Source organism: Galeopterus variegatus, unplaced genomic scaffold (genome assembly GCF_000696425.1).
Source record: "Galeopterus variegatus unplaced genomic scaffold, G_variegatus-3.0.2 Scaffold2446, whole genome shotgun sequence".
Lineage (NCBI taxonomy): Eukaryota > Metazoa > Chordata > Mammalia > Dermoptera > Cynocephalidae > Galeopterus > Galeopterus variegatus.
This window is the reverse complement of record NW_007728557.1, coordinates 94,592-119,579: the sequence shown is the minus strand read 5'-3', so window position 1 is coordinate 119,579 and position 24,988 is coordinate 94,592. Positions and strand designations below refer to the sequence as shown.

The 24,988-nt window shown below is 43.1% G+C and overlaps 1 protein-coding gene across 2 annotated transcripts in view; it reads left to right on the top strand.

Annotated features, from left to right (window-relative positions):
- The window catches only part of PPP1R12B (protein phosphatase 1, regulatory subunit 12B), a 168,253-nt gene extending 145,876 nt beyond the window's left edge, over positions 1 to 22,377 (top strand). Inside the window, exons 3-7 of one of the 2 annotated variants that reach the window (XM_008581732.1) lie at positions 1,102 to 1,246; positions 2,200 to 2,304; positions 6,501 to 6,554; positions 7,899 to 7,949; positions 18,834 to 22,377. In XM_008581732.1, coding sequence (XP_008579954.1) covers positions 1,102 to 1,246; positions 2,200 to 2,304; positions 6,501 to 6,554; positions 7,899 to 7,949; positions 18,834 to 18,920 — 442 coding nt within the window. In that variant the 3' untranslated portion in view covers positions 18,921 to 22,377. Of the gene's footprint in view, positions 1 to 1,101; positions 1,247 to 2,199; positions 2,305 to 6,500; positions 6,555 to 7,898; positions 7,950 to 12,915; positions 13,620 to 18,833 lie in introns of those variants that run through there. The other variant, XM_008581730.1, reaches the window with a different exon arrangement.
- The last annotated feature ends 2,611 nt before the right edge of the window (positions 22,378 to 24,988 follow it).

The following is a 24,988-nucleotide window of genomic DNA, read 5'->3' as shown; positions in this document are numbered from 1 at the left end:
GTAATCAGGAAAGTCAATAAAGAGATTTCTATTCACAAAAAAAAGAGAGAAAATGTTGTGAAGAATGTGGGACTTAGCCTCTCTGTACAAGAGAAAAGTGACCATTGGTGCCATTAGGAACTAATTACTTTGCCTCTGCCCTCGCTGTGTCATCCTGTTGCTCCTCTACCTCTTCTAGTACTTATTTCAGCTCCCCCAACCTCAGCTTTGGCAGTAACTACCACAGAGACATCAAAATGCAAGTTCCACAGCTGTGACTCTTCAAACCATCCCAATTTGGGGATGTAGAGTTCTGCAGGCTGTTTGGTACACAGCAATTTCACATGTGCCACAATAGTTTGGAAAGAACAAAGTTTGAGAAAAATGTAAACCAGAGTAAAGGATCAACATGATAGATGTACACTTAAACAGGTAATCAGCTGAGAGACTCTTCCGCTAATGAACTTGCCAATACCAGAAATAAAACCACCATTAACTCTAAGAGCCCAATTGCTAGAAGATGTAGAAATTGTAATTGCAGGTATAACAGTCTTGATTTCTTGATATGGAATATAGATATAGGTAGACAACTAGCTATTTGGGCACTGTGGTGGTACCCCTAAAGTTTTTGGGATTCTAGCAAACCAATAGAGTGAGTACCTAGAAAGCACATGTACCATGCACCGCCATTCAACCTCCAGCTCAGATCTCTGAATCCATATGTTTCTGATTCATTGACAGTTCATTATAATCATTTTCCAAGAGCCACTGGGATCCAAGAAACTTTTGCTTTTAAAAACACACTCTTAAAGGAAGCTGTTCAACCCTAAACTAATTTGAAAAGCTCTAAGATTTAAGTCAGCATATGGGTCCAAACCACCAGTTTTTCAAGTAAGCTCCGTTCTTGGCAAATGACGGCCTCCCTCTCCAAGCTCGTGCAGTTTAGCCATGAAGTAGGTCCAGGAATGCTTGCTGAGAGAGATTTAAGGAAGGAATGTTGTGCATTGTTTCTGGCCAGGGATCTCAAATACTTAGAAAAGGCATAAACTACCTTAAGCATTATCTTCCCCCCACTACTTTGTTCTCAAAATCAATTTTTACCTTTAATATTATCACCCATAGGTTGGAATCAGGAGGTAGTAACCCTACAACCAGCGATTCTTATGGGGACCGGGCTTCAGCAAGAGCCCGTCGGGAGGCCCGGGAGGCCCGTCTAGCCACCCTGACCAGCCGTGTGGAAGAGGACAGCAACAGGGATTATAAAAAAGTAGGGTCTTTTTTGTTTCCTATTCTTGGATGACAACATGTAAATTTCTCAGCCAGTGTAGAAAAATGAGTATAGTTCTGAATAAGTAGAAGAAAAGGTGCGTAAGTAGCTAATTCTTTGCAGGTTTCTGGGATTATATTATAATTATATTATAATATTTTAATATAGACTTCTCTCCACCAGCTAAATAAAGACTCCTTTATGTATTGTTTTTAGTGTAGTAAACATATGTCTAGAATGGGATATTTAGAAGTGTAGGAAAAAATAAGAAATTAAGAATTATAAAAATGGTAAAAAATGTGGTGCTGTCTCTCTGAGCCCCTGAGAATCATTTGATAGACTGTTATTTTTAACAAACGTGCTTTTAATAAGGTCCTGTGAATATTAACTAAATACTTCTTGGTGGTAGTAAAAAAAAAAAAATCATCGTCTAGGTTTGGAGAGGGTTTAAATCACTTTACAGTTTATTTCCTTTGATTCTTGCAGAAGAGTACCTAGCTTCAGGAGTAAACTTGAAAACTTCCCCTTTCGACACTTAAGATACCAGCAAAAAACATTTTTGTTAAGAAAATGTTTGTTTTGTTAATGTTCTTTTAAGCAGAACTTGACTAAAATCTATATCCATGCTAGACTGGTTCCAAAACAATAATTTTCTTTTGTATGAGGAGCTATGCCCCATAGGAGAAAATGGAATGGCTTTTTTTTTTATTAATGTTGGAACATCATTGTTCTGTTTGTGTTCAGCACCTGGGACTTCATCATTTTCAAGAAGCAAGAGACCAGGTGGCTGAATGTACTCAATTCCCTAGACTTCCTTCATCTTCTCCATCTACCACACAATGGTGGTTTGGGACAGAGAGCCCTAGGCATTCTCATATGATGAAACTGTGTGAGTTCTAATTCTGGGAGCCCTGCGTCATAGGTGACGTGATTCTCTTTTTTCCTTCCCCCAGCTCTATGAGGGTGCCCTGACCGAAAACCAAAAACTGAAAACAAAACTTCAGGAGGCCCAGCTAGAGCTAGCAGATATAAAATCCAAGCTTGAGAAGATGGCCCAGGTAAGGGGGAGGAAGAAGGAAGAAGATGGGGAGGCAGGGGTTGATGTAGGGAGGCAAACTAAACAAGGGACCTAAGAGACAGGAGGTGAGAGAGTTAAGGTTGGGCCTCCTCAGGAGAGGTGTGAGATAGAAGCCTCTCAGATCCTAACCTGATTAGGGTTCAATCAATGTTTAACCTAAAATTGAAAACTAATAGTTCAGTGAACAACTCCTGATGGTCTGAATGCTAATAATTGATATCATGGAGCATAATCTACTTGTTTCTTTTTGTTTCTTTGTGTTGTTTTGTTTTTTAGCAGCTGTCTGGTAAGGGGATCTGAACCCGTAACCTTGGTGTTATAAGGCTGTGCTCTAACCAACTTAGCTAACAGGCCAGCCCCCTGCTTATTTCTTACTAGAAATATATAAACCAGTGCTACAAAGCTAGTCCTAGACAGTTTCTTTCTTGTTCACCATGTTTCATTTCAATTTGTCTACACATCCCCTCTTGGAGAGGGATAAACAAGACAGACACTTTTAAACCTAGTGCAGAGAGGTAGCAAATTAGGCCTAGAGAAGTAAGTGGTTTGCTTAGGTCATATAACAAATCAAGGGCAAAGTGGTACTAGAACATGAGATTAAGTCCCAAAGCAAAGATTCAGTCCCATAGCATATATTGTATCCCCACATCACCACTCTTTTGGCCTAGGAGTAAGGAACTTTAGTGGCAGAAAAACCAGATAAACCATTTCCTCTCACCTCCAGGTATAATTTAATTAGAGGACGCTTCAGAGGGTGCTGGAGCTATAACTTCATCATCAGTTAAACAATCCCACGTCACCACTCTTTTGGCCTAGGAGTAAGGAACTTTAGTGGCAGAAAAACCAGATAAACCATTTCCTCTCACCTCCAGGTGTAATTTAATTAGAGGACGCTTCAGAGGGTGCTGGAGCTATAACTTCATCATCAGTTAAACAAACTCTACAGCTGAAAGCTAAAACAAGAGCTGTCTTAGTTTATTACTGAGTTAACAGAAACCTACTGAGTTATTGCCCTCCTGTAATGCCTGGAAATTAAGAATTTCAAAAGCTGAACTGACGTAGAAATGACCGTTTACCAGGAGGGCATGAAATGATAACCAGAGTCAGCTACTTATTCTGGCAATATGATATAATCCAAAAGCAAAGAGTAAAATGCTAGGGTTGTATACTGCCAAGCACATGGGGTTTTAATGGGCAGGGTCATTGAGTACCCTCTAAACATATTGTTGCAACCCCTCTGGAATAGGATGAGCAAGGTGGTGCCATCACTTGGAAGACAGTGCTACAGAATTATATGGGATCCCAGCAAGACAGCCAGGATGCCCACACTTTCCACGGGCTGGCTTGGCGGAGCATTAAATGAGTGGCCTGTCCTGTGAGCTGCCTTTCATTTTGGAAGAGGCACCCCCTTCTGCTTGGTTATAGTAGCTGAACATGGTTATTACTGGGAATTTCTGAGACCGACTGGAACACAGATAGATAATAACATCTGGGCTTACAGTGATTTTGTGAAACAAGGAAAATAGGTCTCTAAATCTTGTGGCTGGCTGGTGCAGGAATCCCTTGACCTTGGTGTTATAACACCACACTCTAACCAACTGAACTAACCGACCAGCCCGGTCTCTAAATCTAAAAGAAAAAAATATAGATACAGCTATCTCCATCCTGGCAGGGGGATGGGCTAAATAAACCTTAAGGTCTCTTTTCACCCCAGCATTATTGAGCCTGGCAAAATATCTTACAGTAGACGCTCAAAGGACATCTGGGGCTAATTTTCATTCTGAGTAGTGCCATGTATTGGCAATGGTTAATAAATACAGATCATATGATGGTTTTGATCAGTTACTGCTGGGGCTGTTCTACAGAAAATTAAGGAGCAGTCATGTGAGGAACCACAGGAAGAACCCAGTTTCACCTGCTCCCCACTCTGTCCTCAGCAGAAGCTCCTGACAGCATGTTTCTTGACCTTTACGGGTTCTTGGCTTTTCCACCAGCCCATGCTTCATAGCAGTGAGCAGTCTAACAAGCTGACATTGACTTGCACAGAGGGCATTGAAAATAAAATCAGCCTTTCCAGTTGCTTGGGAAAAGCATTTACTGTCTAGCCAACTGCTTTGCTGGGTGTGTCAGAATATACTTAATTTTGCCAAATACAAGTTATTCAGAAGAAATGGTAGTGCTACAAACCAAGTCTCTACTACTTACCAAAAATGGAGTTGTTTGGCAGGACAGTGGAGGGAGGGCCTATCAGCCTTCCACATGTGTATGGAGATAGTTGTCAAACGGACACATACAATACTTTTACATAAATGGTCCGCCCGAACTCTAAGGGGGTTAGAATTTAAAACAAAACAAACAAAAAACTAGTTCCTTATATATGTGAACCTTGCAAATAGTCAAGTCATCACAGCTTCTGCAGCTTCTCAGGCATGGCAAAGAGACTTATGAGGATATGAACAAGCTACAGAATCTACTTCTGCATTTTTTTCATTTTCTTCAGTGTAAAGGCAGACAGTCTTGATCTTCAGAACAGAAGGTGAAAGCCCAGGACAGGAGCCAGAATTCTGAGTGTTGCTGTTAGTTCTGGCTATTCCTTAATTTTTTAAAAAAGGAAACCTCTGCAAGAAGACCAGCACAATTTCTGTATTTATTAAATGCTGTCTGTGCACGGCACTAGGCAAAATAAAAATAATCACCTCTATTTATTAAATGTCTATTGAATGTAATGCTAAGCCCAAAAGGGACTTAACAGTTTATTTCCATTCCCCTATTTAAGGTAGGGTCATCACCTGAGGTTGTTCTACTTTTTAGCTATGGGTGGCTAAACCTTCTAGCACCTCTGCAAAATTTAAATTGAAAGTGAAATATGATCTAAAATAAACATTCTAAATCTTCTATTCAAATAAAATCTTGCCTTATCTGGAAGCCCAGTACATACAACAGTAGAATGCTTTGTTCAGACCTGGGTGGATGTCATGAATGGGCTCCTCAGAACCCCTGGAAGCCCACCTGCATGTGAAAAAACCACTCCTCTAAAAGAAAACTGCCTCAATTTCCAAAACAGAAAGAATAGGTTTAGAATCGTGCTATGGGACTTAGACATTCAAGCTCAGGAATCCCCTGCCTTTTATTTTATTTATTTACTTATTTATTTTAAAGATGACCGGTAAGGGGTTTTTAACCCTTAAGTGAGCTAACCGGCCATCCCCATATAGGGATCCAGACCCACGGCTTTGGTGTTATCAGCACCACACTCTCCCAAGTAAGCCACAGGCCGGCCCTGTCCCCTGCCTTTTAAAGAACAAAAGCCAGGGCCGGCCCGTGGCTCACTCGGGAGAGTGCGGTGCTGATAACATCGTATAACTTCGTATAATGTATGCTATACGAAGTTATTACGGTAATTTATTTGGTTTGCTTATTATTTTCTCAAATAACTAACTTTCCTTGGTTTATTTATTAATTTATTATTTATTTATTTATTTATTTTTAGAAGATGACCGGTAAGGGGATCCTAACCCTTGACTTGGTGTTGTCAGCACCACGGTCTCCCAAGTGAGCTAACCGGCCATCCCTATATAGGGATCCGAACCCGTGGCCTTGGTGTTATCAGCACCACACTCTCCTGAGTGAGCCACGGGCTGGCCCTTAATTTTTTAGATTTCTATCTTCTGTCCTTTTCTCTGGAGAGTTAAGACTTTGAATAGATATTTCTATTCAAGATTGGGAGAGCATAGCAGGAAGAACAAAAGCCATTTTTCATTGTGATATTACTCAGAAAAAAGGAGAAGAGGGAGATGGTGCGATGTAAGAACGTAGTTGGCATTGAAGACCTAGAGAGAGAGAGAGAGAGAAAGAAAGATAGTGTGTGTGTGTGTGTGTGTGTGCATATGCGTGACTGTGCGTGCATGCTTTCAGTAATGTCTTTGTACTTGTGAATATTTTAAATTTTAGAAAACATTACTACTGCCTTCCCTTCCCCAGTGAGAACTCTGCAAACTTCAGAGAGGCAATAATAGTAGGCTTAGAAATCTATCAGAATCTGTTTGCTGGGGCCCCCTGCTATAGTGAAAGCCAGAAGCCCTGCTGTTTATTTCTGGATGTCCACTGGTGAAGCCGAGTTAAACCGGGCTTTCACCCAGCCCTCAGACAACTTAAGTAACAACTGTTTTCCTTCAGCAGAAACAAGAGAAGACCTCTGACCGATCATCAATGCTGGAGATGGAGAAACGGGTATGTTCATGTCTCTTTTCCCCCCATTTCATCTCTTCTTTCTGACTTTCTCTAACTTTGTTGTTCATGCCAATGGAAAAATTTTCTAAAGAAGGCGGGAGTTCTGCCACATTCCATTCCTAACTTGATGATAAATTCTTTTTGTCTGACTCTGGGCAGTAATTTGATTGCTAGTCATTTTGGCTTCTTCAGATAGTCAGTACTTTCTACATATTTCTAGTCTTAGGGTGGAAAGTGCCCTTGGAAGGCCATCTCATATGTTGTTCTGCCTCTAGGCAGAACTGCACACACGTGCATACTCATAATATGTTTTGGTTTACTTAAATCATCATACACACCCCCAGGTCCGAGGTCTCCTTACCCTTCCCATCACCTTAAACAGAAATGAAGCTTTCTGCAAGACCCTCTGCCATCGATTTAATAGGTCTTATGACTTGAAACATGAGCCAACAGAGACTTTGCTCACTGTCTGACTGAGGGCAGGATTTCTGGTTCAATTGCTGACCTCCCCACAACTGCACTCAGAATATTTTCCTCGGATTTGACATTCTTGGATTGAGAAAACTCCATTAGATTTATTGATGAACCCTAGCTTTGATTTGACCCTAGGGGTATAATATGTTTCCATGTCTCCTGTTGTTGTCTGCTTAATTTGGAAAACAGCTGAAGATATCTTACTTAAAGTTTATTCCCTTGGCCTGTAACCAAACTTCCCTGGTATCTCATCTGATCAAGGACTCCTCATTGGGTTCAGGATAAATCAAGAGTCAATTGCCGGGAGAAAGAAATGGAGGGGGAGGGAAAAACTAAGAGGAAGAAAGAAACTAAGGGGAAGGATGCTATTTCTTCATAGATAGCGATGTCTACTTACCTGCTCACCATCTCTTCTGCATCATGAGAGAAACAGTTCTCTAGGAATTTAGGGGGAGCACTACTGAAGGTAATGATGCTTTTTTGTTAATAGACAGCAAGAGGGAAAAAAAAAATAGAGAGGAAGCATCCTGGTCACTTGCAGTCATCTGAAATTCCATGAAATTTTCAACTTCCACAGAATAACTCAGAGTGCCCTAGTCTGTTTGCATATTAGCAAGTTGTTTCCACACATATCTTCTAATTTTCTGATAGGAAATTTAAATAATGTGATTTTTATCAGTAAAGTAGCTCCATCCCACATGTGGCAGGATCAGACAGTGCTCAAATCACCCAAGTAAGGTTTGCCTGAGTCCCTTGTTTTAGACAAACCCTTTGACCAAGAGGCCGCTGATCACGTGGCAACTGGGAAGCAGCATTTTGACTCCCTTCTAGTTCCATTAGATGTTCAATCATCTCATTGTTTCTAAACAGGAGAGGCGAGCCTTGGAGCGGAAAATGTCAGAAATGGAGGAAGAGATGAAGGTATGAAGAGATTTTCTTTCTGTCTTTGTATGCCTGTCAAGACTGCATATTTGAGCATAGGCCTGCCCCTTCCAAATTTCACTACAAAGTCAACACCCTCTAGAAGAGATGATGTTTGAAGAGGAGGTAAGCACCTCTCTGTAGCCATTTCTTTGTCTCTTTCAGCTTATACAGCATCCACTGTGGCCACCTCAAAGGCCTTCTAGGAACAAATGCTGCCTTTGGTTTAAAGGAAAATCTGTAGGCTAGAGACAAACCTGAGTTGAACTTTTAAAGTTTTTCAAGCAATGGCTTCACCCTCAAGAGGCTGGATGGAAAGGCTAGAACGAGTTTTCCAGCTCTGCAGAGCCTCCCATTAGGTGCCTAGGGAAGCCTGAGCATGGCCAGAGGCTTTCCTCCCTGTTGCTCCTCCCCAACCCATCCCTTGCTGGAAGGAACACAGATTGAGTCATTCTGCAGCAGAATAAAAATTTATTCACATGTTGATTTCCTGCCCCAGCCCATTTCCCCTGAAATATTCAGGAATGCTTGGCATTCTCACAAAAATAAGCTCATGCCACCAGATACACTTCAGGCCTCACTGCTTTCCTTTCTCCCCTCACCATGACCTGCAGTGACCATCACCTCCATCACCACTTTAATGCACATCTGCCATCCTGGGCAATTTTGAATGCTAAGAACTGGTAATCTAACCAAAGGAGTCAATTTGCTGCTGTGGAAGAGGGATATAGAGCTGCAGGGAATGTAGAGTTGCTCAGGGTAGCCACCTGGATATGATTTTAGAGCATCTGATCCCTGCAATGCATGATACCATATGCCCACTATCACCTAGCACTTGCTCAGCTTTTTTTATTTCTTCAGGGATCTTATTTTGCTGGTTCTGAGATGCCAAGTGTTCATCTGGTGAGACATAGGTTTCTGCAGCTGGGAAACTGAAGCACTGGGACAGTATTAGGCAGGTCCCCAGGTCTCCTTCTGTAAGCAAGCATCTCTAATAGGCAATTAGAGCCCTTTGGGAAAGACATTTATTGTTCCAGTGGCCTAAAAAGTTTGGTTATTTATTGGAAAAAAACTTTTCTGGATCTGACAAGGTCGTATTTTACACAAGATCCAGCATTCATAATCTGTTACTCTTTATAATTCCAGAATAAAGGAGAAATGCCAAGCCCTGCCCTGCATTCTCTACTCACCATCCCAAGGCTGTAACTGATAACATTCACAAAGAATTTCAAGGAATACCTGCCCAAATACTTTAAATCTTCCAAGTTGATTCAGAGCAGCAAGAAGTAGAAATAATAAATGATTGATTCTCCTGCGATGGGAGAACAGTATGACCTAACACCATTAAACTTCCCCACCTTCTATTTTTTCCAAACCCACCTCACTTACCACACAGAACTGTCCTCTCGCACTCAGCAGTATGTTAGCAGGGCTAAACAGTTCTTGATGCATGAATACCCACAGCTCCTGGGGACATGGGGGCTCCTCCATTTTTGAACCCCCTGAGTTATACCATCCCCATACTCTGCTGTTCGGCAGCTGTCAGTGATGCTCATTAAGAAATGGCCTAAATACTGATCTGGAGAATCTAAATAAGAGCAAAGCTGGTGCCTTCCAGTAAGTACTCAGGAGCCCCAAAGCCAACCATTACCCACCAGTCATGGAACGCTGTGTCATATCCATGCAGGCCCACACACAAAGACCCAGAAAGTGGCCAAAAGCGGAGAAATTGAAGTCCTTTCTTATTTCTATTCCAATTCTAAATTGGTGAATACAGAAGCCCCTCGGTTCTGGTTGCTCTCAATCCTATGGGTTGAGACAGGCTTACATGTTTCTCTCTCTCCTTATCCCATCAGGCCATGATTTCCTAAACTAGGTCATGAGTTCTTTTCTTTCCTCTGTAGAGATATTACATGAGAGTGTTTGCTCTCCCAGCCATAAGCCATTTGCCAGCAACTTTAAAATCAGTTGTTTAAATTATTAAGTGGAGCCAGATCATGATTGTTTAGGCCCCAGACCAACAGGTAAGCTGTTTTGAGACTGATTTTTTTTTTTTTTAGTCAGTTGCCATTATTCTCCACTACCAATTACAAAGCCAATTGGAGAAGAAACGCCTGCAGGCCCCAAAGCCCCTAAACACCGTTTGCTCCATCGAAGCCTAATACCAACTTTGTAAATCGTCCAGCTCCCCCTAGAGGACCAAGGCGGAGGAGTATCAGGGCCGCCTCAGTCACAACAATTTTGTCTGTAGTACCTTCTTTGAAGGCAAAAACTTCAAATATACAGATACAGACATTACAAAATTGGTGTGATTGGCCCTAAAGGAATCTAAGAAAATGCTTGTTTAGCCTTAAGCTCTTCATCCATACTATTGTTTATGGTGACCAACTCTCTAGAGTGATTAGTGGCCAAAATCTGTGTGCTAGGTAGCCAGCAAATCTGGTCCTAATAGAGTTTGGGGCCTGATAGTCTCCATGCTTGTTGCGTATTCAGTTTAGGAACAATCAGTAGAGATGACCTCCAGCGAACGCTTGAAAATACAGTCGGTGCTCAAGGACAGAAAGTGACTTCAGTGCCTGTTCTTCTGACTTTAACAAAGTATGAAGTCCAGGTGAAATGAGGAAACCATGAGATGGGCTCACCAGATATATGTGGGGCTCTGAGGTTGTGAGATGGGTTGTGCCTTTCTGGCCTTTACTTGGAAAGGCAAGTATTTATGAATTCCACCCAGGAGAAAGTCCACCGGGATCTTGGATTGGAGTAGGATTACATGGCTGTTTCTGACAGGTGTGCGTGTCACTGTGAGCTGCGCTAGGTCTGCACTTGGTCTTGGGATGTGCCCACATCAGATCTGATTCCTTTTCTACTGCACCCTCCATTCAGCATCAGCCTCCTTGCCAGACCTTCCCTTCCTTTCCCAGGTCTTTGTATGAGAGGGGCCTAGTAGCCAATCCTCTTTTAGACTGCTCCTGAGATTTTTGTTTTACTTGTTCTTGAAATATTACTAGCTGACTCTATCCCTAGGCTCTGCCCTTGCGCACCCTGCTCTCCTCTCCACTGCTCCTCCCCTCCCTTCTCCTCTCCTCACCGTGTTTTCAGCACTGCTTCCTGTAGAACATTCCACCAGATTGTTTCCTGCCCCTCTCTCTCTCATGCAGATAACTTCCAAATTCTTCCACCTCAGTCTGCTTGTACACACATGTTAGACTGAGTCATTTTCGTAGTTCATGTCTTTAATATTATTTATTCCCTGGGAAGCTAGGACCACTTCATATAATGACAATGATTATGTTGAAAGCTTTGGTCCAATGTCAACACCAAAGAAGGGTGAGAGCCAGGGACTTTCCATTGGTTCCTAAATTTGGTGCCTACCCATCTCTTGAAACTTTTCCATATGCTGCATCATGATCTCCCTCCTCTGTCCTCTCCATGGCTGAGATGCTTGCAGTGGGCAAGGAGAATTGCCAGTCCCTACCCGCCAGTGGCCACATAGAACTGTTTGGCTGCTCTGCCTTTTTTCCAAGGTGGTCATTCTCCCCTTTGGAAAAAGAGAAATTCAGCGGTTTGTCTCTGCTTGTTTTTTCTTTTCACTGTTTTTTCCCCTCCTGCTACCTTTCATTTTCTTGCTTCTTCACTCCCAAACAACTATACCTCCACTAATCTTTCATTTCCATCCTTCTCCTCATGCGGGTATGAGAGATTTTTCTCTGATACCTGGTGGCCTTTTTTGTCATCATTATAACCCACAGGATTGTCCATCCTCATCTATGAAACCCCATTCATGTAACAAAATCATTTCCCTCCTCCCAGAGAGCTGATGATCTGTTTCAGGGTCAGTGCAGATGACTGCTTGGGAAGCACAAGTAGCAGAGTGGGCAGATCTGTGACGTAATTCCATTTATTGAAGTCTCTAAATCCCTTATGGAATATGGCATATTAGGAAGAATATCTGTTGGCTGGTTATTCTGTTCCATTTGCAACAGATAGTAAGACAGATAGTAAGGGCTGGACTAGCGCATTGGTCCAGCCAATTCCATTTTCACTGGATATTTATGATTTCTCCAACTTTTGTGAACAGCTATAATTTTCAGAGTATGAGTCAGTTTGTGAACACCTTTAAGCAGTTCCCAGCCTCTGTATGAACTGGGACAAAGAGAGCACAGTTAGCTGTGAATTTAGTGATGCATATAATCATATATAGCAGGTCAGAGGCAGGTTAGCAGTTCTTGGATCCTGGAACAAGCTTTCTGGACTGCAGAGAACTAGCAGGGTAGTGAAGTTTCCTGCAAAGCAGGTTAGAGGATTATCCAGAGAGCTGAGAGTTCTTTATTATTTTGATATGTATCACTTCAACCTTCTAAACAGCACATGCCCTATACAAAAAATGCTTAAATAACAGAACATTTATTTTCCTTGTTTTATTTTTAAAAATAAAAAGTAAATGAGGTAAGAAAAGAACCCAGAAAGAAAACAAGTGGGGGTAAGGGACTGAGTATGGGGGAGGAGGAGAGGAGAGGAGAGAGAAGGGCAGCAGCTGGATTTAGGAATACCGAGTCCTCAGCTACAATCCCAGTGGTGGTGAAGAAGAGTCCCTGAGACTATGGCTCAGCCATGTCCATGTGGTTCAGAAAGCCCCAAGCCACGTGGTGGGCTGTCATTCTCCAAAGCAATCCAGATGTGCTTTTTGAGAGCCTGGTGGTTGTTTTCATATGGCTGACTTCCTGCATATTTAGACCTTAACCAAGAATCAGAGACACAGGTCTCCCCTCCCTGGTGCTTTTCTTCCTCGTCCCCTGCCCCCCATTTGCTCTCATTACTCCTGCCTTTCTCATTTCCTTTCTTGCATGCAAACTAAAAACAAAAACAAAAAGTCACGTGATATCTTTGTCCTACTTTTTTTTCTTCTGGTCTGTCTTGTCTCTCTCTGTCTTGTCTGTCTGTCCCTTCCATGTCTCACTCTCTACAGAACCTCCACCAGCTAAAACAGATCCAAACCTTGAAGCAGATGAACGAGCAACTGCAGGCTGAGAACAGGGCCCTGACTCGAGTGGTGGCCAGGCTCTCGGAGTCCATGGAGTCCTCGGACACCCAGGAGCTCTAGTTCTTGCCCCTGCTCTCCACCACACTTCCCTCCTCCACTACTCCAGGCAGGTTCAGTCTTCTTGTTAGTCCCAGATGCTCTGTGCTCATCTCCTCCATCAGAGCCTCCATATGCAGTTTCCTATAAAGCTTGGTCACCTGGAGATGGAAAGAGCCAATACTGAGACCATAGAATGGGACTTTCTAAGTTAAGGGAGGCAGCTGGGGGGAGACTTGGCCTGGGCTAGCAGCATATGTGGAAAGATCACCGCACTACCTTCTTTTCCCTAGAGACTGAATATGGATTTGCTCACTCAGTTACACATAGGTATACACACGTGTGTGCACGTACCTTTGTATGTACACATATACACATCTCTTTGATGGAGTCATTGCCAAACTGAGAGTTTTCTCAGTAGATAGCAACCCACCTGTATCCTGGTCCTCTAGAGCAATTAAGGTTGGTTCTGGACTCCAGGTTGTTATTGGGCCTAGGGCAGGGGCTCTCAACCATGGCTTCACATTCAAAACACCTGGGAGCATTTAACATTTAGCTGTGCCTGGACCCACCCCCAGTGAATCAATGGTCTGGGTGAAGACCTGGGCATCAGTATTTTTTTCAAAGCTCTCGTGTTACTTTTCTACAACTGTGGTTGAGAACCACGACCCTTTAGATATTAGACAGAAATAAATCCCCACATCTGACAACATTGCTGGATGGAGAGTACTAGAACTAAAGATGAGAACTATGCTGGCCCAGCTCCACTACCAGCAAAAACATTCTCCATCCTACCATGTCAGCAGAATTGGATAAGCATTCTTTGCCTCCTTCTACAATAGTCTTTGCTTTCTTCTTCCTTCTTTGGAGGCATTTTTATCATCTCTGTCACAAATCTCTGGGCACTAGGGATGTGTCCCTTCCTGTCCCAAGTGTGTGGGCTGTGAGGCAGAATGCAGCCTTATGGGGGCCGGCCCGGTGGCTCACTCGGGAGAGTGCGGTGCTGATAACACCAAGGCCCCGGGTTCGGATCCCATATATAGGGATGGCAGGTTCGCTCACTGGCTGGGCGTGGTGCTGACAACACCAAAGTCAAGGGTTAAGATCCCCTTACCGGTCATCTTTAAAAAAAAAAAAAAAAAGAATGCAGCCTTATGTAAATGAGACCCTCACACAGCCAGGCCCTCCCTTATGCAGCCAACTTTGCAAAGGAGATGACAGGCAATGGAAAAAAAGGGCAGGGATTTCTTTTCAACTGAGAACCTAAAACTGTGTTTGGCATACTGGAGCCCTCCCCTAGCTGTAGATATGAAAGACAAGTTCACAGACGACTTGTTTTCTCATCCCAAGATGGTGTGATGGGGTCACCACTGCTCTGAAATGAGGTTTTAATTTTCAGCAACAATCTAATTAGTCCTGACCAGGGTCTGTTCTTTTTTCTGCCGATTTGCTTTTGCCTTCAGGGTCAGTAGCTGGCAACTAATATCCACTAGAACTGAAACACCCAAATTACCACAAGGGCTGAGCTAATATCCTGCTGCAGATGCTATCACAGGCAAAAAAAAACTGAAAGGAAAGTGCTACCACGGCCTGGCAGCCACTGTTAGATCCAAGCTCCATGCTTTAAAACTTGCCTCGAGATTCCTGGAAAATTTGACTTGGGATGAACTAGAGACCCTCAAAAGATGTCCCAGTTATTTTTAGTTTCCCTCTTTGTTGCAACATAGTACAAGATCTGGGGCTAAACTAGATCTCATGCTTCCAGTAGTCAATAATCTTGATCACAGTTGTCATTTATTAAGGCCTGTGTTGAGTGCTTTATATGGTTTTCCTCATTTATTCCCCAGAACAGTAATTGTACATATGAAAAAACTGAGTCACAGTAACTTGCCCAAGGTCACTCAGAGAGTAAGTGACCTTGGGCAAGTTGTGGTAGAAACAAAACTGAAACCAAATATGTCAGGTTCCAGAGTCCAGGCTCTTAACCACTGCGATATAAGTTGTCTGCATATTTGCCACAGAGTTTTAACCATTTGTTAAGCATTCAGCCTAAACAATTCAAGAAGGATCTATTGAACAACTACAGTGTGCCCCCAGCATTGCAGCGGAGGAATGAAGGTCAATATTCTGCTTTCTCAGCACCCGGACTTACTTGTCAGAGGTTAACTTTCAAAGAGCCATTTACCTACCAAAAGATTTTGTCCCTGTAAAGAAAACCATTGCCAGGTACATGACCTTCTATAGCAGGGGTCAGCAAACTGTGGCCCACTAATATGGCCCATGAGCTATACAAATAGTCAAAAAAGAAATTAATAGAAGAATAATATTTTATGACACATGAAAATTATATGGAATTCAAATTTCAATGTATAAAAAATAAAGTTTTGTTGGAACTGAACCATGTTCATTTGTTTATGTATTGTCATTATGTCTATGAGTGCTTTTGTGCTACAACAGCAGAGGTGAGTAGTTGCCAACAGAGACTGTATGGACTGCAAACCCTGAGATATTTACTATCTGTCCCTTTACAGAAAAAACTTGCCAACCCCCGCCCCTCCCCTGCCAGAAGGAAAGATGAGATAACTAAGCTAAACTGGGGGTGTGATCAAAAGATTTTTGCCCTGCCCTTTTTTTTTTCTTTTTAAAAAATAGTTCCCTGAAGAAATCATCTTATCTCAGTGTGTAGTACAAGCCACTTGCCAACAAAATACAAGGAGAGACTCCCTTCCCATGTGGTTGGAAGCAAGGCAGTTCAGTCAAGACTTATTCTGAGTCCCTCCGACCCTACAAGCTAGCCTCCCCTGGGTCTCTGAAGCTTCAGGACCCCTGTATCCTCTTCCTCTTTAACACATTCCTCATCGAAGGCTGTAAGAAGTAATATTTGAGAAAATGTGTGCTTTATTTGTCGAAGGTATCTTTAACATCCAGCTGTGATAAGCTGGAAATTTAGAAATTAAGCTGAGGTCCAGGGAGTTGAAATGAGAAAGCGTTGTTAAACCTCAGATGTGTGTAGTACTTTCACGTATGTTCTTGCTTAATCATTCTTTAACTTCAAGTGAATATCAGATAACACTGTTCATTCCCCACCCCCCTCTTTTGAGAGTAAGGTTTGTAAGGCTTTCCGCCCTTGATTTCTACATTATATTTCTTGTACTTTTTGACACTCCTGTAAGATGTCAATTGTAGCATGTTGCAGCTGCGAAACTGCCTAGTCCAAATTTTTTTTTCAAGGAATTGAGTTCTTAATGTGGAAATAAATCACCAAAGCTTGATGAGTTGTTTGTATATTTTATATTTTTTAAAAAGGGTGGGGAGCAGCTCAGTTGTGATTTGATGAGCTGTTAAGCAGTGAAATGTAATCCACTGCCATATATAGCTTCTTCCACCTATGGAATCTTATTATGGGAACATGGCTCTCTGGGTCTCACTGCTACCCAAATGGCAGGCCCCAGGATGGGGCATTAGAGAGCAGATGGGAAGGTGAAATGTCACAATGCCACCCTGGGCTGGCTTTTTCCAGAAATTTTATTGAAATGAGTTTCTAAGCACTTGATTCTGGTAGGCAAGTTTGCAGGGTTAGAGGCATGAAAGACGGCAGCCAGAGCTGCTTTGATTGAGCTGGAGGTGAGAGGCAGGGTCAAAGGACTGAAACTTTATTTTGATGTTTTCTGGAGTAAAGTCTTCTTAGTGAAGTCTGTAGATTACTTGCCTCCCTTCCCACTTTCACAGGAAAACTCATAGTGGTAGGAGAAGCAGTCAGGATTGCAGAACACATTACATATGTCAACATACTTCCACATCTGTTATCTCCTGTGGGCCTCACAGAGTCCCTACCTTATGAGGGAGTAGGACAAGGATTATCGTTCTTTTAAAAATACTAAAATAGAAATGCAGAGAAGTTGAATGATTTGCCTGAAGTAATACAGATCATTAATGACAGTGACAATGCTGGGATTTCAGTTTCTGGGCTATGACAGTTTCTGGTGTATTGTTTTCCACCGCACTTCACCTGTAATGAAAGTATGACCATCTGTGGAGTTGGACACAACTGGGTTCAATATTAGCTTTACCATTTACTGGCTGGGTGCCTTGGACTAGTTATGAAATTCTTCTTTTCCTCATTTATAGAAATAAGGATAACAACTGTATCACAGACTCACGAATTGATAGTGAGACCCTCTAGCACAGTGCCTTCCACATTATAGGTATTCAGTAATGTTTTCCTTTTTTCCCAACTCAAATTATTTATGTATCTTTGATGCATATATGTGTGCATAGACATACACCTGTATAATTTAACCTACACCTTCTCTGTGAGATAGAGGAAACAAAGATTATATTCCTTAAGGTGTAGTTAGATCCCCTAAGTAGTTAATAGCAAAGCCAGAGTTAGAAATAAACAGGCCTCAAACGTCTCAGCCCAGGCCACCCTTTACTGGGGGCATTGCTTGCCACAAGGGTCCTGTAAGTTTAAATGACCAGTCAATCAAAGGACATCTGTATTGAACAGATGTGGTGTAGATTTCTGTAGCCTTCATGGTGAAGATGTACTTACATTCTAATCTAAATCGCTCTTGCTACCAACAGAGCCCACACATAAACCGTACCCCTATCAATATCCCCATTAGGATTTTACAGATGCACAACATACTTGTCAAAGTGCCTGATCACATAAGAAAGACTTGGAGATCCAGGCTGGAACCTGAGGCTGTTATTTTTCCTTTGTTTCACAAGTTGGACAACACTATGTGTGATGTTCCAAGATGGCAGAACAGATAGAATTGAATCTCCACTACCTCCCCTCCCCTGCAAGCATCTGTCTCTTAGAATGACAATGCCATCCCCTAAAACTGCCAACAAGGCCTCTTGGTATCCCTCAGTAACCATTAATGGGGAGTTTTGGGGGGAATTAAATATATATCTAGTGTTCACTGTGCCTTGCAGCTCTGTGACAATATCTGTAAATTCCCTGGGTTTTAGTTGGTTGAAAGTGGATATGTGGGGCCGGCCCGGTGGCGCACTGCTACAGTGCGCCGCTTGGGAAGCGCGGCACCGCTCCCGCCAAGGGTTCGGATCCCACATACAGACCGGCTGCTCACTGGCTGAGTGAGATGTGGGAGCAACACCGAGGGTTGCGATCCCGTTGCCGGTCTCGGTCTGGTATGGGCGCAACACTGAGGGTTGCGATCCGTTGCCGGTCACGAAAAAAGACAAAAAAGGGAAAAAAAAAAAAAAAAAAAGAAAGTGGATATGTGTAGTATGACCAGCAAGAATTTTGGGGACTCCATTCACCAAAGGCGCACCAGGAGGAAGACTCTTAAATCTTGCACGTATGGCAGGAAAGCTGAGTTCTGCCCCTATAGCCAGCATTCCTGTTTTTGATGGGGTGTGAAGTTGACTACACCCTCCCTCCCTCCTGAATTCCTTCCCTGTGTCCTCTCCAGCCCACTTTGGCACTCTCCCCGGTTTCTCTAGAATAGAGATGAGTTCAGAGACAGGAGCAGTTAAAAATAGTTACTGATTCAATAGAATGAAAGGATATACAAAGAAATACTTTTAAGATATTACTGCTAAATATGTTAGCTCAAAAGATGGAAAGCCTATGATCTCCCTAAATATTAGCATTACCAACTCAATAAATAGGAGGATTCAAGGGCATTTCATCCCTGGGAGAAAGGGCGGTGACAGTTCATTACCTATGCTGTCTCAGAAGGCCCTGCTCACCAGGGTGGCCTGGCCAGGTCAGGGAGGGTGGAAATAGCAGTCATGCCAAGCTCTAACATATCTTTCCCTCTGTCGCCCTACAGGTGTTAACAGAACTGAAATCTGACAACCAGAGGCTGAAAGATGAAAATGGTGCCCTCATCAGAGTCATCAGCAAACTGTCCAAATAGACTAGGCTCCAGATTTAGGAGGGAGGGAACAGCATTTGCTGCCCTAGCCCTCTTTTCCAGCCATCGCCTTCCAGCCAAAGGAAGTGAATGTTTTGGTGGAAGGACACTTCTTTCTGATCCGCTTCAGTCACCTCTTCTGCACTCTACATCTCCACACTCTCAATGCCCTGTTCCTCCCACACCCCTATCCCAAGTTTTATGACCGTTTTAATTGAAGCATGATTGCGATCATTTGAACCATCTGCAGAAGGCCTTGGGGGAGTCCACCAGACTCAGCGGTGGATCCCCCAACTTCCTGCTGTTCAGTTACTCTGTCCACACTGGGTTTGGTCCAAACGTGTAACGTACCTAAACCAGAGCCCCACGGCCTTTTATACTGACCCGGTATCCTCTTATATAGGTGAGTCTTATAGTGGCCAGTCCGGGATCCTGTCTGGGGTGCCAAGAGAAATAGCAGGATGTTGAATTAATCATCTGACAGCCTCTGGAACTGTGTTTCTGATAGAGTCCAAGGTGACAGTGACTCTGCATTGAAGCTCTCTATTCTTCACCTCTCAGGAACTGAATTATTTTTTTTTTCTGTCAACAACCCAGTAACATCCCTGATGAGTCTTAACCCTTATTCCTTCCTCCTTCATGCCTAGCCCTTCCTCCAAAACTCAGATGGCCCTGGCTTCATTTATTCCCTTCTGTCCTTTTTTCCTTCTCCTCCCTCATTCCCTCACTGATGGTGTAAAAGCTAGAACAGAGAGCACCTGAGCTCAGTTGTCTTTGGCCGTTATGGAAAATTATTACTCTGGGGACTAGAAAATCATCCCTCTGTTGCCTCAGAGGTGGCACCACCAGCCCTCTCTCTAAAAAGCCATACCATGGCATAAGTGTCAGTCCATTGTTCTCATATCCCACTTGTCTTCCTTCCCCTTGCAAGGTGATTTTATTAGAAATTCTGGGCTCTGAACACCCCATTCTGCCTCACCTCCCTTTGTCCTTCTTTTCCTGTCCTCATTCTGGCACCTTCTAATGAGAAATGGAGTCATTGCGAGGAAGCATGAGAGGTGGGGAAGGTAAGATCGTTGGGAGATGGACCAGGGCATGGAAGCAGGCTGGAAAGACATACGTGACAAAGGTAGAGTATCTGAGGACACTCGCAACGTTGTGACAAAGAAGACAGAAGATAGCGCCCATTGTGCTGTGAGAATGGTGGTGAACTTGATTATTTCCAGTGGTTATATTCAGGGGAGAATGATTTGCTTTCCTAGAAGCTAATGGGAGAAATGACTGCTTAATAGAGGTTTAAAGGGATGAGGTACTCTCAACCCACTGATGGGAGTCATGGATTTTAGAGTGGCAAAGCCAGAGGTCATTCGGTCCAGCTTTCCATTGTGTCATAGGGACGCCTGCTACTACAGCTTTGACCTGTGGTCAGATAGCCTCTGGTGGCCCTGCATTTATTACTCAAAGGTGGGGCAATTCTGATAAACCAGAGGGTTTTTTCCTACTATGAACTGAAGTCTGCCTGTGGATTCTCCCTGTACAGCTCTCTGCCCTTCAGATATATACTTGGTCATCTCCCCTTAATCTTACTTCGAACTGATGTTTCCCTAGTCCTTTCAGTCATTTCTCACATGGCATGCTTTTTGTGCCTGTCACATCTTGGCCATCTTCTTATAGACGAAAAAAACCTTTTGAAATATGCCCTAAATAAATAAATAAATTTTAAAAATATCATGCCCAGACCTGGACAGAATACTCCACAAGTCCAGCACAAAATTAAACTATTAGTTCTTGATGATGACCCAATGTTAATACTTACAGTATTTGCTTTTTGTATCCCATGGTTCATTTTAAGATTGCTGGTGATATTCAGTACTTAGAGGGGCTCATTCTCTTAACATGTTCCGCCTCTGTCAATTTCTTTCCTGAAAATGGTTGTATAGTTCTCCATGGCCCTCTGAAACATCACTTGCTCTTTAAACTAGAAGCTATAATTCAAGATCCCAATTCCAGAACGGAAGATATGTCTCCTCTGGCAAAATCTCATTTTTAGAGTATACAAAATTCTTCCTTCCATATCCAACAGTTTTCCAAGAGGAGCTATTTACTGTCTTGGGACGTTGTATTACCCTGGGAGCAGCAGGAGTTCAGTTCTCAGGGAATGCTAAGTTAGAGTGAGAGGTTTCCTATCTTCCACTATAAGCATATCCTTCATTCTAGGGGGAGGAAATCAACACAAGGTGTTGACTAATTGATTCTCCTGACACATCCTGGATATTGGGGAAGAGGAGATCACTGCCTCTTTCTTAGGAAAAGAAAATTGGATTACTAGGAAAACGTCTTGACCCTCTTCCATTTGATAGACCAGGTAAAAGGATTGGAGTTTCCTCAGGTCTGTTTGTACCTTTCAAAATGTGAGGCAGGTTCTCAAAACTCTCAGATTGGTGTCATACCCCTGCAGATTCACCTGGCCCTTTCGTGTTAAAGATGCCTTTTCTTGCCAGTAAGTTTCCCTTTTGACAAGAAATTTACAAGCTTTTCAATCTCAGGTATACTCGATGCTATGGCCAAGAACTCATGAAAATGTCAACCTTCCGAGGTAATCTCAGGCACTTTCTCTTATGCAATTAATTTTATTATTGAACAGATAAACTCTGAATTCTGGTCTCTCTCCAGAGAATAAAATACCACTTCTTCACAACTGTATTGACTGGAAGTCCCATGACATGGTGGTTATAGGCCTTCTACTAGCCACCTGTTCTCTCTGGGTGCTGGCATCAGGTCTCTCTTTTCTTGTGCTGCTTGGCCAGTTACCTGCTGTTGGTCTCTTCAGTGGCCAGAACCTCCAGTCCTCACCTGATGGTTTGGATACTCACAAGCACCCAGGTAGCTCAAACTGAGTGAATAGCTACAGGTTGGCCAGTGATGTGGGGCTCAGGTCTGTCACTTTGGAGTCTTTACGTGAAATATCAGAATGGGGAAGAGAACATTCTCAGTACAGCTTTACACCCTCTGTTCTCATTAATTTGATATTTTCCAAAAACCAAGCCACACCTTTAAGAGTAATGATTTGGCCATTCCAGAGATTTTCTGGCTGAAGTTCTTAGCCTGTTTGTCTTTCAAGGGATGTTGATCCTTTTCCAGATAGTTCCAGGGTATGATGACCCCTAGCCCCATCCCAGTCTCTAGTGTAAGGGTTATGCAAATCTCCGGGTGTTGCCTCTAAAGAATCTGAAGAATACAGAGAACTTGGGCTTACTGAGTACGCTAAATCCTCTGCTGGGCCAGTCTCATTTGATATTTCCTAGAACCTCCCTTCTTTTTCTGTCCAACTGCAGGATGTGTTTGCTTTCTCTTCCAGGCTTTCCCTGGTTTCTATCCTAGCTCCCATCCCTTGTTTAAGGTAGTTCCTGGCCAAATCTATGCCCAATTATAACTACAAATCTTGGTCACCATACTGATTTTTTTTTTTTTTTTTTTTTTTTTTTTTTAAAGATGACCGGTAAGGGGATCTTAACCCTTGGCTTGGTGTTGTCAGCACCACGCTCAGCCAGTGAGCGAACTGGTCATCCCCATATGGGATCCGAACCCGGAGCCTTGGTGTTATCAGCACCGCACTCTCCCGAGTGAGCCACGGGCCGGCCCACCACCATACTGATTTTTAAGGCAGGTTCCAACCCTTCAAAGGATGTGAGTTCCTCTGACCCAATAAACAAGGCAGGTTTGAGGGCAGAATAAGGCGATGTGAAAGGATGAGATGCTAGGAGTCAAAACATCGGGATTCCAGGGGCAGCCCTTCTACTTACTAGCCATGTGACCTTTGGGAGTCACCTTCCCTGTCTGAAATGAGGTTGGGCTGGATGATCTTTAAGATCCCTTTGGCTGAAAATTCTGTGATTTATTCATTCTTAGGAAGATCAGAACATTTCTTAAACTCTGAATTTCTGCTTCAGAATTTCTTTCTACTTCACAATTCAATAACAAAAATTTTTGTTTTCTTCCGGATTCAAACTGTTTAACATCAGCGTGCCAAGGTTGACTTCTCATACTCGTTGGAAAGTGAATTTAATACTATTAAGGGTAATTGAATGGTGTTGCAATTGCTTTCTCTCCTAATGGCTTGGGAAGAATATTAAAACCTGCAGAGGTGGAAATTGGAGCTCCCGGGAAAATGGATAAAAAGCAATTTGTTGCAGGCAGCCTTTGAACAAATTGTTTTAATAGGAAATAGAGCTGCTGCTTTGTACGTTTCCTCAGCCACCTTTCTGTTTTCTTGAATGTGATCTACATTGGCTCTTAACACCCAAACAGCAGACTAATTGCATTTCTGCTTAGCACCAGCTGGTTCATAGTCTTGAACTCTGCCTTACAGCAGCAAGAGACTTTTACGCAATAAAAACCTCAATCTATAGTACCATTGAGCTCCTCCTCTGGATTCTGGACTATCAGAAGTAGGAGGTTCCAGTGCTTTTCAAAATGGTATTTCCTTTAATGTAGATCTGCAGAGGAGACTACCAAAGCAGTAAGCGTTTACAAACCCAGAGTCCACACAGCCCCACCGCATAAAACTTGACTCAGATCTCGCAAGACACCTGCAGGACTGGGTGTGAGTGAAGTGAAAGGGCAGAGACTCTGGAAGTGGAGGTGGCCTGTGTGCTGTGGTGGGAAGAAGGCAGAAGGTTAGGAGCCTTGGACGTAGAGTAGTATGGAGGCAGCAAGCACTGGGAGGAAATGAGCTTCCCAGAAGCAAAGTTTCGGCCCACGGAAATGACTTCTGTCTCATTGGTGACTTCATCCCACAGCCTCCAGCTGAGCAGAGATTTTAATCAGCTTCCCTAATGAGTATTGACACTGCTCAGGAGCAGTAGACCTATCAGAGACAGCTATTGATCGCTTGTGTTCTGATTAAATTGGAAAATAGATCAACTTCATTGCAGCCCAGGAACTGTTATTGTCACAGCTACTAGAGAATGAGGTCCCTTGAGGGCTGAGAAAAAAGCAAGTAGAGAATCTTTACTAGCCAGCCAGTGGCCACATGGTAAAAGATGCATTTACTTCTCCTTTGAGAGCTGTGGTTGAGAGTCCAAACAGAACCTCATGGGTATGGCTTGCAACCCAGCGTCCCAGAAGCCCCTCCTTGGGAAGAACTGTAAGTAAGAGGTGAGTGTGCCTAAAGACAAGACACCATTAATGAAAGTTCTGGCCCCACCTAAAAAGGTTTAACAATTTGGGGATTACTCTTGCTTCTAGCTTATGTGCATATGCATGCACAGAGCTTTCAAAATTAGGTCTGGAATATTCTTGGTTAGAAGTGAGAACTCAGAAACCCATTTTTTCCAAGTGTATTACTCTATTTATATCTTTTGCTTTTCTCCTTCCCTTCCAGTCTCCCACAGGACTTCTTTCTGAGCCATTCCCCTATGTATCTGCTTATCATTTTGGACTATGAATCTGCCAGTGACATTTTCTGTTATTTCTCCTCAAAACTTTCCCCTAATGCTTCCAATAAAATTTTACTTGGGGGCCGGCCCGTGGCTCACTCGGGAGAGTGTGGTGCTGATAACACCAAGGCCCCGGGTTCAGATCCCACATAGGGATGGCCGGTTTGCTCACTGGGTGAGCGTGGTGCTGACAACACCAAGTCAAGGGTTAAGATCCCCTTACCGGTCATCTTTAAAAAAAAAAAAAAAAATTTTACTTGGGTGGCCCCTTAAGGTGACATCAGGATGCTCTTCTGTCCTTCCAAAGTAAACATACCCTTCACCCTTCCTCTCCCTCTCACTTCCCTCCACATTCTTTATTCCTTGCTTTCTCATTTGAAGCTGTTGGTGCTTTAGAGAGGAGGTTTTCCATGAATCAGCCAAGATTCCTGGAGGAGTTTTATACACCAGCAACCACCCCCACCACTCCCTTCCAGTTTCAAAACCTCCTGGCTGTGCTGATGCTACTCAGAGATGAGGTTTGACTTGTAAGCCTGTATGACTCCTCCATAGGCCGAAGAGACCGTGGATAGCTATATCTGGTTTACTCTGTCTTTGTCCTGAGAGGTTGGACTGTTCCCAGCTTAGGAGAAG